At 52.2% G+C, this 18203-nt stretch overlaps 1 protein-coding gene across 1 annotated transcript in view; it reads left to right on the top strand.

The window, feature by feature from the left end:
• STT3B (STT3 oligosaccharyltransferase complex catalytic subunit B) overlaps positions 1-18203 on the top strand; it is a 347362-nt gene that overhangs the window by 149400 nt on the left and 179759 nt on the right. The window contains exon 4 of the mRNA XM_078663938.1: positions 8572-8637. Within this exon, the coding sequence (XP_078520064.1) occupies positions 8572-8637 (66 nt within the window). The remainder of the gene's footprint in view (positions 1-8571; positions 8638-18203) is intronic.

The following is an 18203-nucleotide window of genomic DNA, read 5'->3' as shown; positions in this document are numbered from 1 at the left end:
AACCACGATCTAATTTTTGGAATAAACCTTTGCAACCCGTTTTGCTTTAACGGACACGAGGCGGCAATTTTTTTTTTATGTAACCAGATCCTCGTGTGGTCGTTCACTATCATTAACAGACAGCACATTTTTCATTGAAATTGCTACAACATTTGCACAGATGCACAGCTTTACTGATAAAACTGTATTGCATACAAATGATGTGTGGAAATCGGGTTTCAGTGAATATCATTTGTGCAGCTCCAAGTAAAGTGTTTTGTCAATCAATGTGCTTTATTTTTGCTTTCCTTAACTGCTGCATGTGTACAGTTAGTTTATAGGTATTTACATTTTGTTACGTTACAAAAAACGACAGCCTTTCCTTTCACAATCCCTGTACATGATGTTCACATAATTCACTTTACTTTTCTTTCTCTGAATGCAATGTGAGAGGTGTTTGTAAACCCTAATGCCCATGTTGGAAAAAAACGAGCAGCAATTTGTCAGAAGATCTAGCCTGACATTTCACCTCTCTTTAAAGCGCAGCAAATGTTACCATATAAATGCAGAATTTAAAGACCTCTTTATTTATTGCTTGCACTTGCACGACTCGCCAGAAATCGGCTCACGACCCACAGTTGAGGAAGCAAGGAGTTAGACGCTTCTAGAAATAGCGTTCCTATACTATGTTACTGGGCAGGGGTAAGCTAGTTAATAGAAAAATACTGCAGTGGTATATAGCCCATGCATCCCCAATAGTGTGCTGTAAGCAGCTACGCATTGAGCACTCCTGAAAGTTACCTTCTGAATTTTGATTGAATACATCTCCAAATCTAATTTATTGTGTAGATTTTAATATATTTAAAAAATAAAGAATAGCTGCAGAGGAAGAGGCTTGGTGTAAGCATATATCTGAACGAGACACGTTAGTATTAGATTCCTTACCTTAGAATATCCCCAGGCGTCAGACTGGATCCGGAAACTTTTGCGTAGCAGTACCCTTGCGCGTCGGTAGGCGTCGTCTGCGGCTCCGCGTCCGTCGTGGGCGCCATGATGACGTCGTCGGAGTACTTAGACGCCGGCTCCGCGTGCTGACGTCAGTTCTTCTTTTTTCCGCGCCAGCTAAGCGCAGATCTGGAAAAAGCAGTAACCCTAGTCAATTTTGACTAACTTTTGATCCTTTTTTGATTGCTATTTTGAAGTCTCTCGACTCCGAAACGGTGCCGATAAGGATGCCCGGCTTCAAGCATTGCGACGATTGCGACCGGCTGATGTCGGTCACGGATCCTCACCGTGTGTGTTTGTCGTGTTTGGGCGTCGACCACGACGACAAGGCCTGCTCCGACTGCCGGGCCCTCTCTTCGAAAGCCAGGCGGGAGCGGTCCCGTAGGCGCCTCGAACTCCGGCAGTCCGTCCCGCACCGTGGAAGGTCCCGATCCCATGGGAGGTCGAGGGACAGGTCGCAGGCCCGGAGCCACCACAGCTCCGAGAGTAGGCCGCACTCCTCCGGGTCGAAGTCGTCATCAGGTAAGCGGCACAAGAAGTCCAAGCGGCGTCATCGCTCCTCGGACTCCCCCCGACGCTCGCACGATGCGGCCGGGGGTTCGGGTGACAACGCCCACGCGGCTCCGTCTGAGTCGCGGGCGCCGCGTACAGCTCCACACCCTCCGGTCCCTGGGCTGAACGCGTCGCCGGAGGAGGTTGAGCGCTTCCTCATGGCCATGAGGAAACTCTCTCCTCCGACGGGCTCCGCGGCGCCTCCGGGCCCAGCGGACCCGTCTGGGAGCCCTAGCGGGTCAGCGGCTCCGGCCCCGACGCCGTCGGGTGCTACGGCCCCGACGCCGCCGATGCCTTCGGGCCCGGCGCCGCAGGTCCCTGTTATCCCGACGCCGCCGGCGCCGAGGGGTCCAGTTGTCCCGACGCCGCCGGCGCCTTCGGGCCCGGCGCCGCAGGGCGTCGCTGGTCCTCCTTCGAGATCTGGTTCGTCGCCGGTGGATCTGACGGCCTCCCCGGCGTCGGACCCTCAGGTGTCGCCTCCGGTGCTGTCCTCGGGCGGCGCCGACCCCGATCCTCCTTCCATTCCTGTTCGGCCGTCGGGACGGCCCCGTTGGGCGCCGCTCCAGACGCCGTTCGGTGACTTTGACTTCTATCAACAGGCCCCATTGGCTGAGGACCCTGAATTTCAGGAGATGGGTGAAGGAGAGGACTGGGCGGGGTCTGAGGACCCTCTGACCAGGGAGTGTCAGTCTCATCAGGACTGGGCAGAAGACCTTGGGGAAGCCAGTGGCCTGGACACTTCTCCAGACACTGGGTTTGTCTCCCCTCCTACCGTGGCTTCGGAGGAGGGGGCAACATATAGTGTGGTGCTGATGAGGGCTGCCAAGGCCTTGGGCCTTGTGCTCCCCGTCGCGGCTGTGAGGACTAACCTCCTCACTGAGGTCCTTAAACCGCAGTCAAGCTCGGCCGAGCCTCTGCTGCCCTTTAATGAGGCCTTGACTGACGTTCTTCTGGGCACTTGGTCCAAGCACGCTACGGGTTCGCCCGTAGATAGGAACGTGGCCAGACGCCACCGCCCAGCCCCGGGCGACCCATGTTTTCTGTCCTCCCACCCTACCCCTAGAGCCTGGTCATCCAGGCCTCCAATTCCCAAACCGCATTCCCGTCGGCCCCGCCGGATCGGGAATCCAAGAGGTATGACCAGTATGGGAAGAAGATCTTCTCATCCCTTAGTCTGGGCCTGCGGTCTTCCAACACCGCCTGCCTCTTGGGACGTTACACCCACTCTGTGTGGGATAAGGTCGCGGAAGTGCTGCCAGAGTGTCCGTTGGAGGTACGGGCCAAACTCGGCCAAGCCCTTGTGGAGGGCCGGGATGCAGCCAAGTATTCCATCCGGTGTGGACTGGATACCACTGACTCGCTGGGTAGAGCGATGGCAACGACGGTGGCGGTCAGACGCCACGCCTGGCTGAGGTCCGCCAACTTCTCGTCCGATGTCCAGAGCACGCTCATGGACATGCCGTTCGATGGCCGTCGCCTCTTTGGCGACAAGGCAGACCATGCGCTTGAGCGTTTTAAGGACTCCAGGGCTACGGCCAAGTCCTTAGGCCTCTCGGGCCAACGCCAGCAATCGGCTGCCTATCACTCCTTTCGTGGCCACGGAAGGGGTGCGCCCACACGTGCCGCCAGCCACGCACCGCAGGGCAATACCCAACGCGGTGGCGGCCGTGGGAACCGCCGTCCAGGCGGTCGGGGGCAGCGGCGAGGTCAGTCCACACCTTCCCCCGCAGCATCCGCCTCAAAACCCTTCTAGTCCGTACTTTCAGGCCCATATGACGCCAGTGGGGGGCAGGGTTCGCAATCACCACCTCCACTGGTGCACTGTCACGTCGGACAGGTGGGTGCTGCAGATCGTCCGAAGGGGCTACTCCCTCCCCTTCGAGGCGACTCCTCCAGCCATGCCACCGCAGAACCACCGTGTATCGGGGGATCACTTGCGACTTCTGCAGGAGGAAGTTACGGCCCTCTTGGCCAAAGGGGCCATCGAGCGCGTTCCTGGGCCAGAAGTAGGGTGTGGTTGCTACTCCCACTACTTCCTGGTACCCAAGAAGGGCAAAGGGGGCCTACGCCCTATCTTGGACCTACGGAACGTCAACGGCTTCCTCCGGAAGGAGAAGTTCAAGATGCTGACACTGGCTCAGGTCTTAGCTGCCCTGGATCCAGGAGACTGGATGGTAGCGTTGGACTTGCAGGACGCTTATTTCCACATCCCCGTCCTGCCGGCCCACCGGCGCTACCTGCGGTTCACGGTTGGCCACGAGCACTTTCAGTTTACCGTGCTCCCCTTCGGCCTTACCAGCGCCCCACGGGTGTTCACAAAGGTGATGGCGGTGGTCGCAGCTCATCTGCGCAGGTTAGGGGTTTCAGTCTTCCCCTACCTCGACGACTGGCTGTTGAAGGCGGGCTCGCCCCAGACAGTCGTCAGCCACCTCCAGACTACGGCAGACCTCCTGCATCAGCTGGGGTTCTCGATCAATGTGCCAAAGTCACACCTGTGCCCCTCTCGAAAGCTCCTCTTCATCGGAGCGGTTCTAGACTCGGCGCAGTTTCGGGTTTATCCACCCGAGCAGCGGGTCCGGGATATTCAGGCTCTGATTCCCATCTTTCAGCCGTTATCCCGGGTTTCGGTCAGGTTGACGCTGCGGCTTCTGGGGCTGATGGCCTCCTGCATCCTACTGGTGCATCACGCCAGGTGGCGGATGCGGGCTCTGCAGTGGGACCTGAAGTTTCAGTGGGCCCAGCATCAAGGCAACCTATCCGACCATGTCCTGATATCGGAGGGCACTGCGAGACAGTTGCAGTGGTGGCTCACGGACCGCGATTGGGTCTGCGGCAGATCCCTCTCCCTTCCCCAACCGGAGCACGTAGTTGTGACGGACGCGTCCCTCCAGGGCTGGGGAGGCCACATGGGAGAGGCGGAGATCAGAGGCCTCTGGTCTCCGGCCGAGACTCGACTCCACATCAACATGTTGGAGCTTCGGGCGATTCGTCTAGCACTGAAGGCATTCCTCCCCTCTGTCCGGGGAAGTGTAGTGCAGGTGTTCACAGACAACACCACCGCCATGTGGTACTGCAACAAACAGGGCGGGGTGGGGTCGTGGACCCTTTGCCAGGAGGCTCTGCGCCTTTGGCAATGGCTGGAACGCCAGGGCGTGACTCTGGTGGTTCAACACCTGGCAGGTTCTCTGAACGCCAGGGCGGACGAACTCAGCCGCCGGTGCATGATGGATCACGAATGGCGTCTGAACTCGGACGTGGCGCAAGGCCTCTTTCAGCAATGGGGAGAGCCTTGGTTAGATCTATTCGCCACCGAAGAGAACGCGCAATGTCATCAGTTCTGCGCATTGGAATTTCCAAGGCGGCATTCGCTCGGAGACGCTTTTCGTCGCGAGTGGAGTTGTGGTCTGTTGTACGCCTTTCCGCCTATACCACTTCTGCCCAGAGTGCTGAAGAAGATCAGGGGCGACCGGGCCCAAGTCATCCTTTTGGCTCCGGACTGGGCTCGAAGGTACTGGTATCCCGAGCTACTCAGTATGTCAGTCGATCCCCCGGTTCGTCTGCCTCTTCAGGAGGACCTTCTGTCGCAGCAACAGGGGACGGTCCTCCACCCGAACCTGTCCAGTCTCCACCTCCATGCTTGGAGATTGAGCGGCGATAGTTGAGGCCATTTGACTTGCCTCCTGAAGTCTGTAACGTCATTCTGGCAGCCAGGCGTCCCTCCACAAAGTCGGTATACGCCTGCAGGTGGAACAGATTTGTGGCATGGTGCACATCAAAGGCTGTGGATCCTCTTGCTGCCCCTCTTTCAGAGGTTCTTCTCTTCCTTCTTTCTCTTGCCCAGCAGGGCTCTGCTCTGGGCACTACCAAGGGCTACCTTTCTGCCCTTTAAGCCTTTCTCAGGCTACCTGATCAGCCTTCTTTGTTCAAGTCCCCTATTGTAAACAGATTTCTTAAGGGCATCACTCACACTTTTCCTCCTGTTCCGTTTGTGATGCCTCAGTGGGACTTGAACCTGGTTCTGACTTCTCTGATGTGCGCTCCCTTTGAGCCACTTCACAATTGCCCTCTTCGCCTTCTGACTTTGAAGACTGCTTTCCTGGTTGCCATCACCTCTGCCAGGAGAGTGAGTGAGCTCCAGGCTCTTTCTTGTACTCCACCTTTCCTTTCTGTCCATCCGGACAAAGTGGTGCTTCGTACCAAACCATCTTTCCTGCCCAAGGTTGTCACGGCCTTCCACATTGGGCAGTCTATCACCTTGCCTACCTTCTTTCCGCCACCGCATCCCTCTAAAGAGGAAGAGCGGCTCCATCGTCTGGACCCAAAACGTGCGCTCTCGTTTTATCTGGATCGCACACGCCAGTTCCGGGTGGATGACCAACTCTTTGTTGGTTACGTGGGCGCTAAGAAGGGGAAAGCGGTGCACAAGAGGACCATCTCCCGGTGGATCATCTTGTGTATCCAGGCATGCTACTCCTTGGCTAGGAACGAGCCCCCTGCTGGATTGCGGGCTCATTCTACCCGAGCCACGGCGACTACCACTGCCCTGGGCAGGGGTGTGCCCTTACAAGACATCTGTCAGGCAGCTACGTGGGCATCGCTGCACACGTTTGCAAGACACTACTGCCTGGACAGCCAAGTCCGGAGGGATGGCTTCTTTGGCCGTTCCGTCCTCCAGGACTTTCTGGTGTGGTTATTGGTTTGCAGACCCACCACCGGGGTTGGTATTGCTGGGGTATCTATTCTAAGGTAAGGAATCTAATACTAACGTGTCTCTTTCAGATGCACAAGTTACTACTTGTGTAACGATATATCTGTAAGAGACATTAGTTAGTATTAGATTCCTTACCGACCCACCCATCCTCCCCGTTCTGCGAACCAATATCTAGGGTTAGGGTTGTCCCCTTCAGGGCCCTAGTTTCAATGGCACCAGTGTTGGTTTTTTACATGGCTCTGCGTTTCTGGCGCGGAAAAGCTGTGTCTAAGAACTGACGTCAGCACGCGTAGGCGGCGTCTAAGTACTCCGACGACATCATCACGACGACGGACGCGGAGCCGCAGACGACGCCTACCGACGCGCAAGGGTACTGCTACGCAAAAGTTTCCGGATCCAGTCTGACGCCTGGGGATATTCTAAGGTAAGGAATCTAATACTAACTAATGTCTCTTACAGATATATCGTTACACAAGTAGTAACTTGTGCGAAAAGTAGTTTGTTTTTTTTTGAAAATTAGCTGATTTTTCTTCATTAGAGAATGATATAGCGCTTTCTGTGCTTTTTGGTAAGAACACACATATCCCTTATTTACACTCACTGTAGGCGCAGAGACATTATTTTTTTAAGGGCGCTGCTGTCTATTTTGCAAATGTTTAAAGTGTGCTTTAGCTCTCGCCCGATCTCGTGTAATCACTAGAAAATTGAAAGCAGCATAGACCTAGGGACTTTGGCTCCGCTCCATTGTTGATCAGTTATATTGGCATTTGATTGGTGTTCTGTTAGCCCACCTATGAGGTAGGTCCGATGCTAATAAGCGAGACCTTGTTTACTCTGAACCCGTCTTAGTTACAGGACAGTAGGGCGAGATTTTACATTGTGTAACCCTTGTGACAAATACAGTAGGACGAGGTTTTACACTGTGAACACTGACAGATGCAGTAAGACGTTTTCTGTAACAAATACCAGAGAAACAGTCTGTTTAACACTCTGGGACTATCCTACACAGCTCATGTTAAAAGTGACTATAGTGGATTTGGTTTTTATTGTGTATATTTTTTATCTTATGTATATTTTGTGTTAAAACACTTGCTAGACATTGATTTATCAAGTGTTACCGTGTGCTTTAGAGTATTGAGCTTGTAATGCATATGATCTCCCTAAAGTAAACCTTGGACTGCTCTGCCTCTCGAATGGAAGCATCAAGTGCTAAAGGAATGTATTTGGTGCTTACTTTGGGGTCTGACATTAAAGTATCAACAGAACAACAGAAGTACATCTCTCTGTAAGAATCCAGTTGTCCTTTCTGTAAGATCTCTGTAAAAATCCAGTTGTTGCAGTTGAAGCAGAATAGCCTCTAATTATCCTGGCTAATGCCCTGATCGCAACCCCCACACCATGTAACCAGTTCTTTCTACAGGAAATAATGCTGAGGTGCATTGTTCTTCGCTGCCTCTCCCCTGGAGATCATTAAGTTATGTCTTGTTTTGACTGCCTTCACACTTCTCCAAGACCTGCTACCCTTCCATCCCAATGGCCTGGCTGTGTATATGGAGGCTAAGTAGCGCTATGCTTGTGTAGCTGGTGCATGCTCAAGTACATCCTCTTTGGCACATGAACATAGTGAATCTGCTTGCTGGCGGTCTAGTTTTCTCCCTTCAAGCTCTCTTTAATGCACATGTGCCTTGCAAGTGAAGGGCACTTTGCTACCTACCCATGCATACGCACATGCAGAGGACTGTACGAGCTTCAGTGTTGGTGCACTGGAACAGGCATCAGTCCGGGAGAGCGGCTGCTAGGAATTACTTTAGACCTGTAACAGTGAGGTCTGAAGCATGATTTTGGATGGAAAGAGCTGGCTGAAAACACCTGCAGCGAAGTATATGTATATAATTTTTTTTAAATCAAACCTAAAAATAACCCCCATCCCAGTAAAAAGTGGTGTTCTAGTAATTCACCCAGTACAATAAAATTATGAGTATTTTTTCCCTGTTCTTTAATCATAATAAGTCCAAAGTCCTTCCCTCCTGAGATCTAAAACTCTTCACCAAAATGTCAAAATAATAATCTTGGGCTTTGTGTTCCATTTTGACTGAGATTGTTACTGATATGATCGCCGATGACTGAAAGAATGATCTTAGTATGGCTCTGGCTGAAAGCTGATGGTTTTAGGGGGAAGACATACTAGGGTCAATGAAGTGTGCTGCTGATAAGCATCAATCATTACTGCGTACCATTACATTGTAGTAGCCCAAAATATTAGTGTAGGATAATTATCTAGTGCGTGTTGTCTGACATTCTCATGTTATGATTTATATTTTCAGGTGAAATCTGTAAAAACTGGATCAGTCTTTTGGTCAATATGCTGCTGTTTGTCCTACTTTTATATGGTAAGCTTTCCATTTTATATATGATGTAATGAAATGAACTTAAATGTTTTAGGTTTCACGATTTTTATTTGGCTGAATTACTTTTCATCACAAAAGATTTCTTAGTGATTAACCTAACCTCTTTTTTTAAAAAAAAAGTCTTATAATTTATTTCAAATTAGTAGAGATGTTTTTTGTATTTTTCATCACCCAGCTATCACAAAATGCAGTGCTCCTTGTCTTCTCTTAAACTTATGTTCGAGGCATGTGGGCTGCTGAATTTATATCTGTGCATTGATCGCCGCCTAGTGTTGGGTCCGGATGATTGCACATTGTTGTCTTGGAAGAGTCTTCGAAGTATCACGAGATAGGTGGCTCCTCCCCTGGACTACAGTGCGCATGGGCATCCTCTCCATCCTCCGATTGTTTTTTTCCGCCATTGGGTTCGGATGTACTTTCTTAACTCGCGTTCGGAATATATATAAAAACTTTTTCTCAAGGCCAAAAGGCCTTCGGGGCGTCGGTATTGTCTTTCGTTCGGTGCCTCGTACTTGTTCAGTTCTTCGAGCCGGACGTCGAAGGCCGCTTGCCTTTTCGACACCAAAGGCCCCATCAACGATAGACGATGGAACGGAGTCCGTTCAAACGGTGCCCCGTTTGCAACTCCAAATACCCTCACATCGATGTGCTCCCGGTGTGCAATAAATGTCTATCACCGGACCACGACGAGGCCAGCTGCATGGCCTGTTCTCGATTTAGGTCGAAGAAACCTCTTCGGCTTCGACGAGCTGCAAGACAGTCGGCGAGGGAGTCAGCGCCCGACCCAGAGAACATCTTCGGGGCTGACGACGAAGAGGGTGTAGAAGAAGAGGATCCTGATCAATGGTCGGATCCCGCGTCAGAGCAAGACTCGAACTATGATGAGGATGAAGAGGAAATCTACGTCCATGATGAAGACATCGTCGAGGTAGGAGACGACGCACAACCCATCGGAGCCGTCGACGACGACTCAAGCGATGAGCGAGGCCCAACCGCAGTAGCGGGGCCCAATAAAGACTCTTCCAAGGCTCAGGTCGAGGCATCCCCGGAAGGCCTTAGCCAAGATCTTCGTCCACGTTCTATAGCCCCGCTTCCAGGCCCAGCTAAGAACATTTCCAAAGAGCCATCGGTAGATCGACCACAATCAGTGGAGAAATCGAAACCGAAACCTAAAGACACTAAATCGAAACCGAAACTGGTGAAAACAGTCATCGGCTCGACGACTTCGAAACCAACCAAGTCAAAACGTGTGATCGACCCCTCGGGGTCGCAAGGGGGTGTCGACCCGAAAATCGGTGCGCCGAAGGCCGTATCTACAGTCCATTACGTCACGCTCACGTCGTCGACGTCGGGGTCCAAAGATGGCGACTCTACCAAGGGACTCTAGACTCAAAAGACCCTCGATCCGAAGCTTCGGAAGCCACTAATAGTCAAGGCCTTCGAGTCAAAAACCAAACTCGGCCCGAAAGAACATAGCTTGTCGAAGCAAAAGAGCGTACCTGCTACGCAACAACTCGAGTCGACGCATGGCCACAAACAACATGCTGAACAGTCGAAGTCGGTCGGATCGAAAACAACGCCTACCTCGAAGCAGGTCAGTCCGTCTCCAATGCTTACGGCGCCGATAAAATACAGACTGCCCCCAACAGCACGTCCTAAGGCGGTCCAGCTCCCAAAGGGCACCGACGCATCCAAATCATCGTCGGTAGCCTCAAATACTCAGCCCATGGAGGAGGACGTTCTGTTCCAGGCTCTGTCCTACAGCGCCGCCGACCTCAACGCACTCAACACCGGCCGCATCCCAGGATGTCACCGAGCCGCCCCGAAGCACACCCACGGACCCTTCAGCTGCCACGCCTGCAAGTTCACCTGCATCCGGACCTTCCCTGCACCCGCCAAGCCGAACTCCAGCAGCACCCACCTCAAGTGTATCCTGCTCAACACCCGTTCCGTCCACAGACACGCCGTAGAACTCTGGAACCTGCTCGACACCACCGTCCCCGACGTTGCCTTCATCACCGAGACCTGGATGAACGCCTCCTCAGCCCCAGACATCGCCATCGCCATCCCAGAGGGCTACAAGATCACCCGGAGGGACCGCGACAACCAGACCGGAGGAGGCATCGCCATCATCCACAGAGACACCATCCGCATCACTACCAACACCGATGACACCCTCACCACCGCTGAACACCTGCACTTCCAGATCCACACCAACCCGACCACCACCCTCAGAGGCACCCTGATCTACCGACCCCCGGGACCACGCACACGATTCAGCGAGGACATCGCCGACTTCGTCAGCCCGCACGCTCTCCCCTCCGCCGACTACATCCTCCTGGGGGACCTCAACTTCCACCTGGAGAACAACAACGACCGCAACACCATCTGCCTGCTCGACAACCTCGACAACCTCGGACTCAAGCAACTGGTGACCACCCCCACCCACCTCGCCGGACACACACTCGACGCCGTCTTCTCATCCAGCAAAGACGTCACCTTCAGCCACGCCACAGAACTCCACTGGACGGACCACAGCTGCGTCCACTTCACCTTCAAAAGAACGACGATCCACCACCACCAGCAACAGGTCGCTCGAAGATGCTGGAACAAGATCACAGCCGACCAGCTCACCGCTTCCCTGAGCCAGCACCCTCCCGCCAACTCAGCGAACCCCAGCCAGGCCGCCGACAACCTCACGAAATGGATCAACGACTGCGCAGACGAACTCGCCCCTCTGAGAACCCCACCCAGCAGATCCTGCAGCAGGAAAACACCATGGTTCACCGACGAACTCAAGAGCTCCAAGAAGAACTGCCGAGCCCTCGAGAAAGCCTGGAGAAGGGAACCAACGACTGACAACATGACCACCCTCAAGCTCGCCACCCGGAAGCACCACCAACTGATCCGCGCCACCAAGAAAAATGCATACAAGGACCGGCTGGACAACAACGCACACAACTGCAAGGAACTCTTCAACATCGTGAAAGAGCTATCCAACCCCAACGCCGGAAACAATGACATCACCCCGTCGCAAGAACTCTGCAACTCCCTCGCGTCCTTCTTCCACAACAAGATCACGGACATACACAACAGCTTCAACAACCAACCAACGCAAGCCACAACCGCAACGACGCCACCCACCACCACCCTCCGCACCTGGACCCCGATCAGCACCGAAGACACCATCCGCACGATGAACTCCATCCATTCCGGATCTCCGACTGACCCCTGCCCTCACCACGTCTTCAACAAGGCCGACGCTGCCATCGCACCCCACCTACGGGACATCATCAACACCTCCTTCGACTCCGCCACCTTCCCTGAGAGCTGGAAGCACGCCGAACTCAGCGCTCTCCTCAAGAAACCCACAGCAGACCCCACCGACCTCAAGAACTACCGTCCCATCTCGCTCCTCCCGTTCCCGGCCAAAGTCATCGAGAAGACCGTCAACAAACAGCTGGCCGCCTTCCTCGAGACGAATGGATCCCTCGACCCCTCACAGTCCGGCTTCCGAGCGAACCACAGCACCGAGACCGCCCTCATCGCCGCCACCGACGACCTTCGAACTCTGATGGACAACGGAGAAACAGCGGCCCTCATCCTCCTGGACCTCTCCGCGGCTTTCGACACTGTCTGCCACCGCACCCTAGTACAGCGCCTCAGCAACATCGGAATCCAGGAGAAGGCACTGGAATGGATCACCTCCTTCCTCGACGGAAGAACACAAAGAGTCCGCCTACCACCGTACAAGTCAGAGGCCTCCAAAGTCATCTGCGGCGTCCCACAAGGATCCTCACTGAGCCCCACCCTCTTCAACATCTACATGAGCCCCCTCGCGGCCATCGCACGCCAACACAACCTCAACATAATCTCCTACGCCGACGACACCCAGCTGATCCTCTCCCTGACCAACGACCCCGCCACCGCCAGAGCCAACCTGCACGAAGGGATGAGAGACGTAGCCGAATGGATGACGACCAGCCGCCTGAAACTGAACTCAGACAAGACGGAGGTCCTCATCCTGGGCTCCACGCCCTCCGCCTGGGACGACTCCTGGTGGCCCCCCGCCCTGGGCGCCGCGCCCAAACCGACGGACCACGCACGCAACCTGGGCTTCATCCTGGACTCCTCCCTCTCCATGACCAGACAAGTCAACGCCGTCTCCTCGTCATGCTTCAACATCCTGCGCATGCTACGTAAGATCTTCCGGTGGATCCCCACCGAGACGAGGAAGACGGTCACCCAAGCCCTCGTCACCAGCCGACTGGACTACGGCAACGCCCTCTACGCCGGAACCACGGCCAAACTCCAGAAGAGACTCCAGCGGATCCAGAACGCCTCGGCGAGACTCATCCTCGACATCCCCCGACGCAGCCACATCTCCGGACACCTGAGAGATCTGCACTGGCTCCCGGTCAACAAGAGAATCACCTTCCGTCTCCTCACCCACGCGCACAAAGCCCTACACGACCAAGGCCCGAGCTACCTCAACAACCGGATCAACTTCTACACTCCCAAGCGCCTCCTCAGATCAACCAACCACGCCCTCGCCGCCGTCCCCCGCATCCGAAGAGAGACAACAGGAGGAAGGTCCTTCTCCTACCTGGCCGCCAAGACCTGGAACTCACTTCCCACCAATCTGCGCCTGACCCAAGACCACCTCTCCTTCAGGAAGAAGCTCAAGACTTGGCTGTTCGAGCAGTAGCGGCACCCCCCCCTCCCAGCGCCTTGAGACCCTACGGGTGAGTAGTGCGCTTTACAAATGACCTGATTGATTGATTGATTGATAATCAGTCGAAACTATTCATCGACTCCGATTCAGGACGACTCACTATTTATAAACGGAAAATCATTCCTGAAAATCCTATGGAGTCATACAAAATACCACTCAAAAAGAAGAGGGACTCTGCCACCTCCCCTGCTCTTTTTGAGCCTCTACAATCCTATGGACAGGAATATACCTATTCTCCCACACCTGCCACTGAGGATGTGGAGGGCGGGTACAATGAGGAACAGTTTAATTATCCTATTGACACAGATCAAGAGGAGTCCCAACCATGGACTGACCCTGTTGACCCTGATGAACCACACACCACCCCTGACACTCAGTCCTATGCGGTCAAAACATCGCCTACTGAGGATACTGCTGCGTTTAACGCATTGATTGAAAGGGCAGCCCTTAACCATGATGTGGATATGCACGCTGACCCAGTGGAGGAAGACTTTCTGTTTGATACCGTCTCAACTTCAGAAAGATCAGTGAAAACTTTGCCTATGCTTAAAGGTGTGCTCAAACATGCTGGTGACATTTTCAAAGAACCAACAAGGGCAAGGGTTGTAAACGCCAGGATTGAAAGGAAGTACCGGCCTGCGCCTGTAGACCCTACGTATATCAAGGGCCAGCTCCCGTTGGACTTCTTAGTGGTGGCTAATGCTCGTAAGAGAGCGAACTCTCAAACAAGTGGTGATGCTCCTCCTCCGGACAAAGAATCCAAGATCTTGGAAGCTTCTGGCAAACGTGTAGCAGCTCAAGTGGCTAATATTTGGAGGATCTCAAATACACAGGCCCTATTAGCAAGATATGATAGGGCTCATTACGACACGTTAGAGCAGCTACTGCAACACCTGCCTGATGCTTATAAGGAGGGAGCAGAAATGCTAATACAGGAGGGGAAGTTAATCTCAAACGCATCCATTAAATGTGCGTTAGATGCAGCTGACACAGCGGCTAGGGCCATCAACACTAGTGTAATGCTCAGAAGGCATGCCTGGCTCCGCATCTCTGGTTTCAAGTCAGAGATCCAAACAACTCTACTGAATCAGCCAGTTAACCCTGACTTTCTATTTGGTCCCGAGGTAGACACCACCCTAGAAAAAATTTAAAAAGACACAGAAACTGCCCAGTCCGTGGGAGCTATACAGTCACAACAGTTCAGGGGCGGTTCCTTTCGTCGCTCTGGTAACAGGGGAGCTTCTAGGGGACAAACGTCGCTGCAAGCCCAATACAACAAAGGAGGCACACAAACCACCTATAACAAGAACAATAGGGGTGGATACCGTGGGAACAGCACCAAAGGCAGAGGACGGGGAAATAATAATGCCAGATCCTCCGCCACCAATAAACAGTGACGTCTTGTCACTGCCCCCAGACCATTTAACACCGGTCGGGGGAAGACTTCAGCAGTTCCTGCCAGCCTGGGAAGGCATTACCACGGACAGGTGGGTGAGACAACTCATACAATAAGGATATTGTCTAGAACTAACCTCCACTCCACCCAACATACCCCCAAGGCACCGGCCTATGTCCGCAGAGCACATGCACTTATTGCAGCAAGAAGTCATCTCCATGCTGCAAAAAGGAGCCATGGAACTCGTGCCTTTAGAACAGCAGGGTACAGGGGTGTACTCACTGTACTTCTTAATCCTAAAACAGGACGGGTCTCTCAGGCCCATTCTGGACCTCAGACCCTTGAACCAATACATCCTATCAGAACACTTTCACATGCTCACTTTGCAGCATGTTCTATCATTGCTCAGTCAGGGGGATTTCCTAGCAACCCTAGATCTGAAGAATGCGTATTTCCACATTCCCATTCACCCCAGTCACAGGAAATATCTCCGGTTCACCATCAACAACCGGCATTACCAGTTCAAGGTCCTGCCTTTCGGGGTCACTACAGCCCCCAGAGTGTTTACCAAGTGCTTAGCAACGGTAGCTGCGCACCTTCGGAGACAACATATCCATGTCTATCCATATCTGGACGACTGGCTTGTCCAAGCAAAGTCGGTCCAGCAGTGTGCCAGCCACATGTATGCCGATGATACTCAACTCATTGTACCGCTAGAGGAACATTCCACTAAGGCTGAACAAAATCTGTCTGAAGGCCGTTTTCCACTGGATGGATAAAAACCATCTAAAATGCAACTCCAGTAAGACTGAAATTCTCCCTATGGGAAAGGCTAACTTCTGCCCCGGCCTTTGGTGGCCGGAAGATTCCGCTGCCCCCCCCCAGACTGTAACAACAGCAAAGAATCTTGGAGTTCTGTTCGACACCGAATTATCCTTTGACCAACACGTCAGAACTGTGGCTGGCCGCTGTTTCGGCGTCATAAAATCTTTAAAAAAATTCTTCGACTTTCTACCTATGGACTCAAGAAAAGCAGTTGCAGTGGCGCTAATTCTCGCCCGCCTAGACTACTGTAACGGTCTTTTGGCAGGCGCAAAAAAATCTACACTTAAAAAACTCCAAAGTGTACTCCACTCGGCAGCCAGATTAGTTTTAAAACTACCCAGAAAATCCTCAATATCAGCTGCCTTAAAAACTCTCCACTAGCTCCCTCTGCATAAAAGAATATTTTTTTTAATTCTTATTGTTGCTTTCCGGGCATTTAATAATACAGGCCCTAAATATCTTATCAGGCGTTTCCCCCACTACCATCCCAACAGAACCCTGCGATCCTCAAACGACAATCAAATAATGCTAGCTAGGTTTAATCTCAAAACCAAAGGTGGCAAAACGCTAAACCACCTGGCCTCTAAAGCCTGGAACTCTATGCCCAAAAATCTTAGATCCCAAACCCAAGAAATCCAGTTCAGGAAGCTATTAAAAACCTGGATCTTCAATCTTCCAGATGATTACACTATGGCCGCCATCTAATCCTGATATTTACTATGTAACTGATCTCCTACCAAGAAACCAGCGCCAAGATGCTCCTTCCGGAGCGACCGTTGCGCTCTACAAATACCACCACAAATTACAAAATTACAAATTAAATTACATGTCCCGCACAATTCACCTCCTACACAGTCTGGGATTTTCACTAAATTACCAGAAATCTCATCTCCAACCCGCACCTGTACAACAGTACTTAGGCGCAGAAATAAACACTCTGACAGCAACAGCACGGCCAAACTCAGCAAGTCACCAGCATGCAGGTGCTGATTCAAAAATGCAGGCCCCAACACTCACTCCCAGCGCAAGTGTTCATGCAGCTGATAGGCATGATGGCCTCCTGCATCTTTATAGTCTCACACGCAAGGCTGCACATGCGTTCGCTTCAGGAGTGCTTGGTGCGACAGTGGAACCAGGGTCAGGGACAACTGAAGGACCTAGTGTTGGTGACCGGTCGTGCATACAACTCTCTGCATTGGTGGAACACACAAAACCTTTGCAGGGGACGACCGTTCCAAGAGCCTGTGCCACAGATAGTGCTGATGGCGGGCGCATCTCTCCAGGGCTGGGGAGCGCATGTCCTCAATTACACAGTGCAGGGACTATGGACAACGCAACAGCAAAAGATGCACATCAACCTACTGGAACTGATGGCAATCTTCATGCCAATGAAGGCGTCCAAATTGCATTTGTGCAACAAAGTCGTGCTGATCCGGACGGACAACATGACTGCAATGTATTACATCCAGAAGCAGGGAGGGACACACTCTCCACAATTGTCACACCTAGCACAGTGCATGTGGAAGTGGGCCATTCAAAGGAACGTGTTCCTCATGGCGGAACACCTCCCAGGCAAGGACAACCAAATGGCGGACCTGCTCAGCAGACACAGCCACCAAATGCACGAGTGGGAGATATATCCCTCAGTGCTACAACCGTATTTGTGCCACAATATACCTGCGAAAACGGCTTGGTCGTCTAATTAATTCTTCCAGCCCGTCTGTACATTACGAAGAATTGTTGAAAGTCAAAAAAATTATTTTGAAACGAATGTACACTTGAAAAAAGTCGTTTTTTTGATTATTATAATACTGTGTTCGCAGTGTGTGGCTTTATGGTTTTTTTGAGAAGTAGAAATTATAAATGTATGGTTTTTAAGAGTATAATGTATGTTCCTATAGTCTTTTCCCTGAATGGTGTGAAAGTTTGTTGAATGCCTGTGATATGGGTGTAATAGCGAATGTGTGAAGAAAAATCGTAAGTTTCCCCACTTGTATGTGTCCCTCCTTTTTGAATACGTTGTTTTTGACCATTTAAAAAACAGAAATCTATCTTTCTTAAAAAAATTGAAATAAAAAGCTATTAAATAGCAATTCCCGTCCTTGAATTTTCTGTTCAGGTTCTGGTTGGTACATTATTTGTTTAATTGATGCATATCAGCACTGGCGTTCTATTTTTGTTTTTTGATAATTTGGCTCAGCCTTGCTGATTAGAGCCCACCCGTAGTTGCTTTCCAACAACCGTATTTCCAGCAGTGGGGTCATCCAGAGATAGACCTGTTCGCCACACAAGAAAACGCAAAATGCCACACCTTCGCCGCCAGGTTCCCACACCCGCAGTCTCAGGGCAATGCGATATGGATGAACTGGTCCAACAGATTTGCCTACGCTTTTCCTCCAGCACCGCTCATACCGCTGGTAGCGCGCAAACTGCGGCAGCACTCCATGACCCTCATCCTAGTTGCTCCAACGTGGGCAAGGCAAGCATGGTAAAGCACTTTCCTGGAACTTTCAGTGGTGCCCCACCAGCGACTGAGACTCACACCCAGTCTCCTCACTCAGAGCCATGGAGACATTCAGCACCCAGATCTGC

The sequence above is a fragment of the Lissotriton helveticus genome, chromosome 10 (assembly GCF_964261635.1).
Source record: "Lissotriton helveticus chromosome 10, aLisHel1.1, whole genome shotgun sequence".
Taxonomy (NCBI): domain Eukaryota; kingdom Metazoa; phylum Chordata; class Amphibia; order Caudata; family Salamandridae; genus Lissotriton; species Lissotriton helveticus.
The sequence above is the reverse complement of the archived record's forward strand: the minus strand, read 5'-3'. Positions and strand labels throughout refer to the sequence as shown.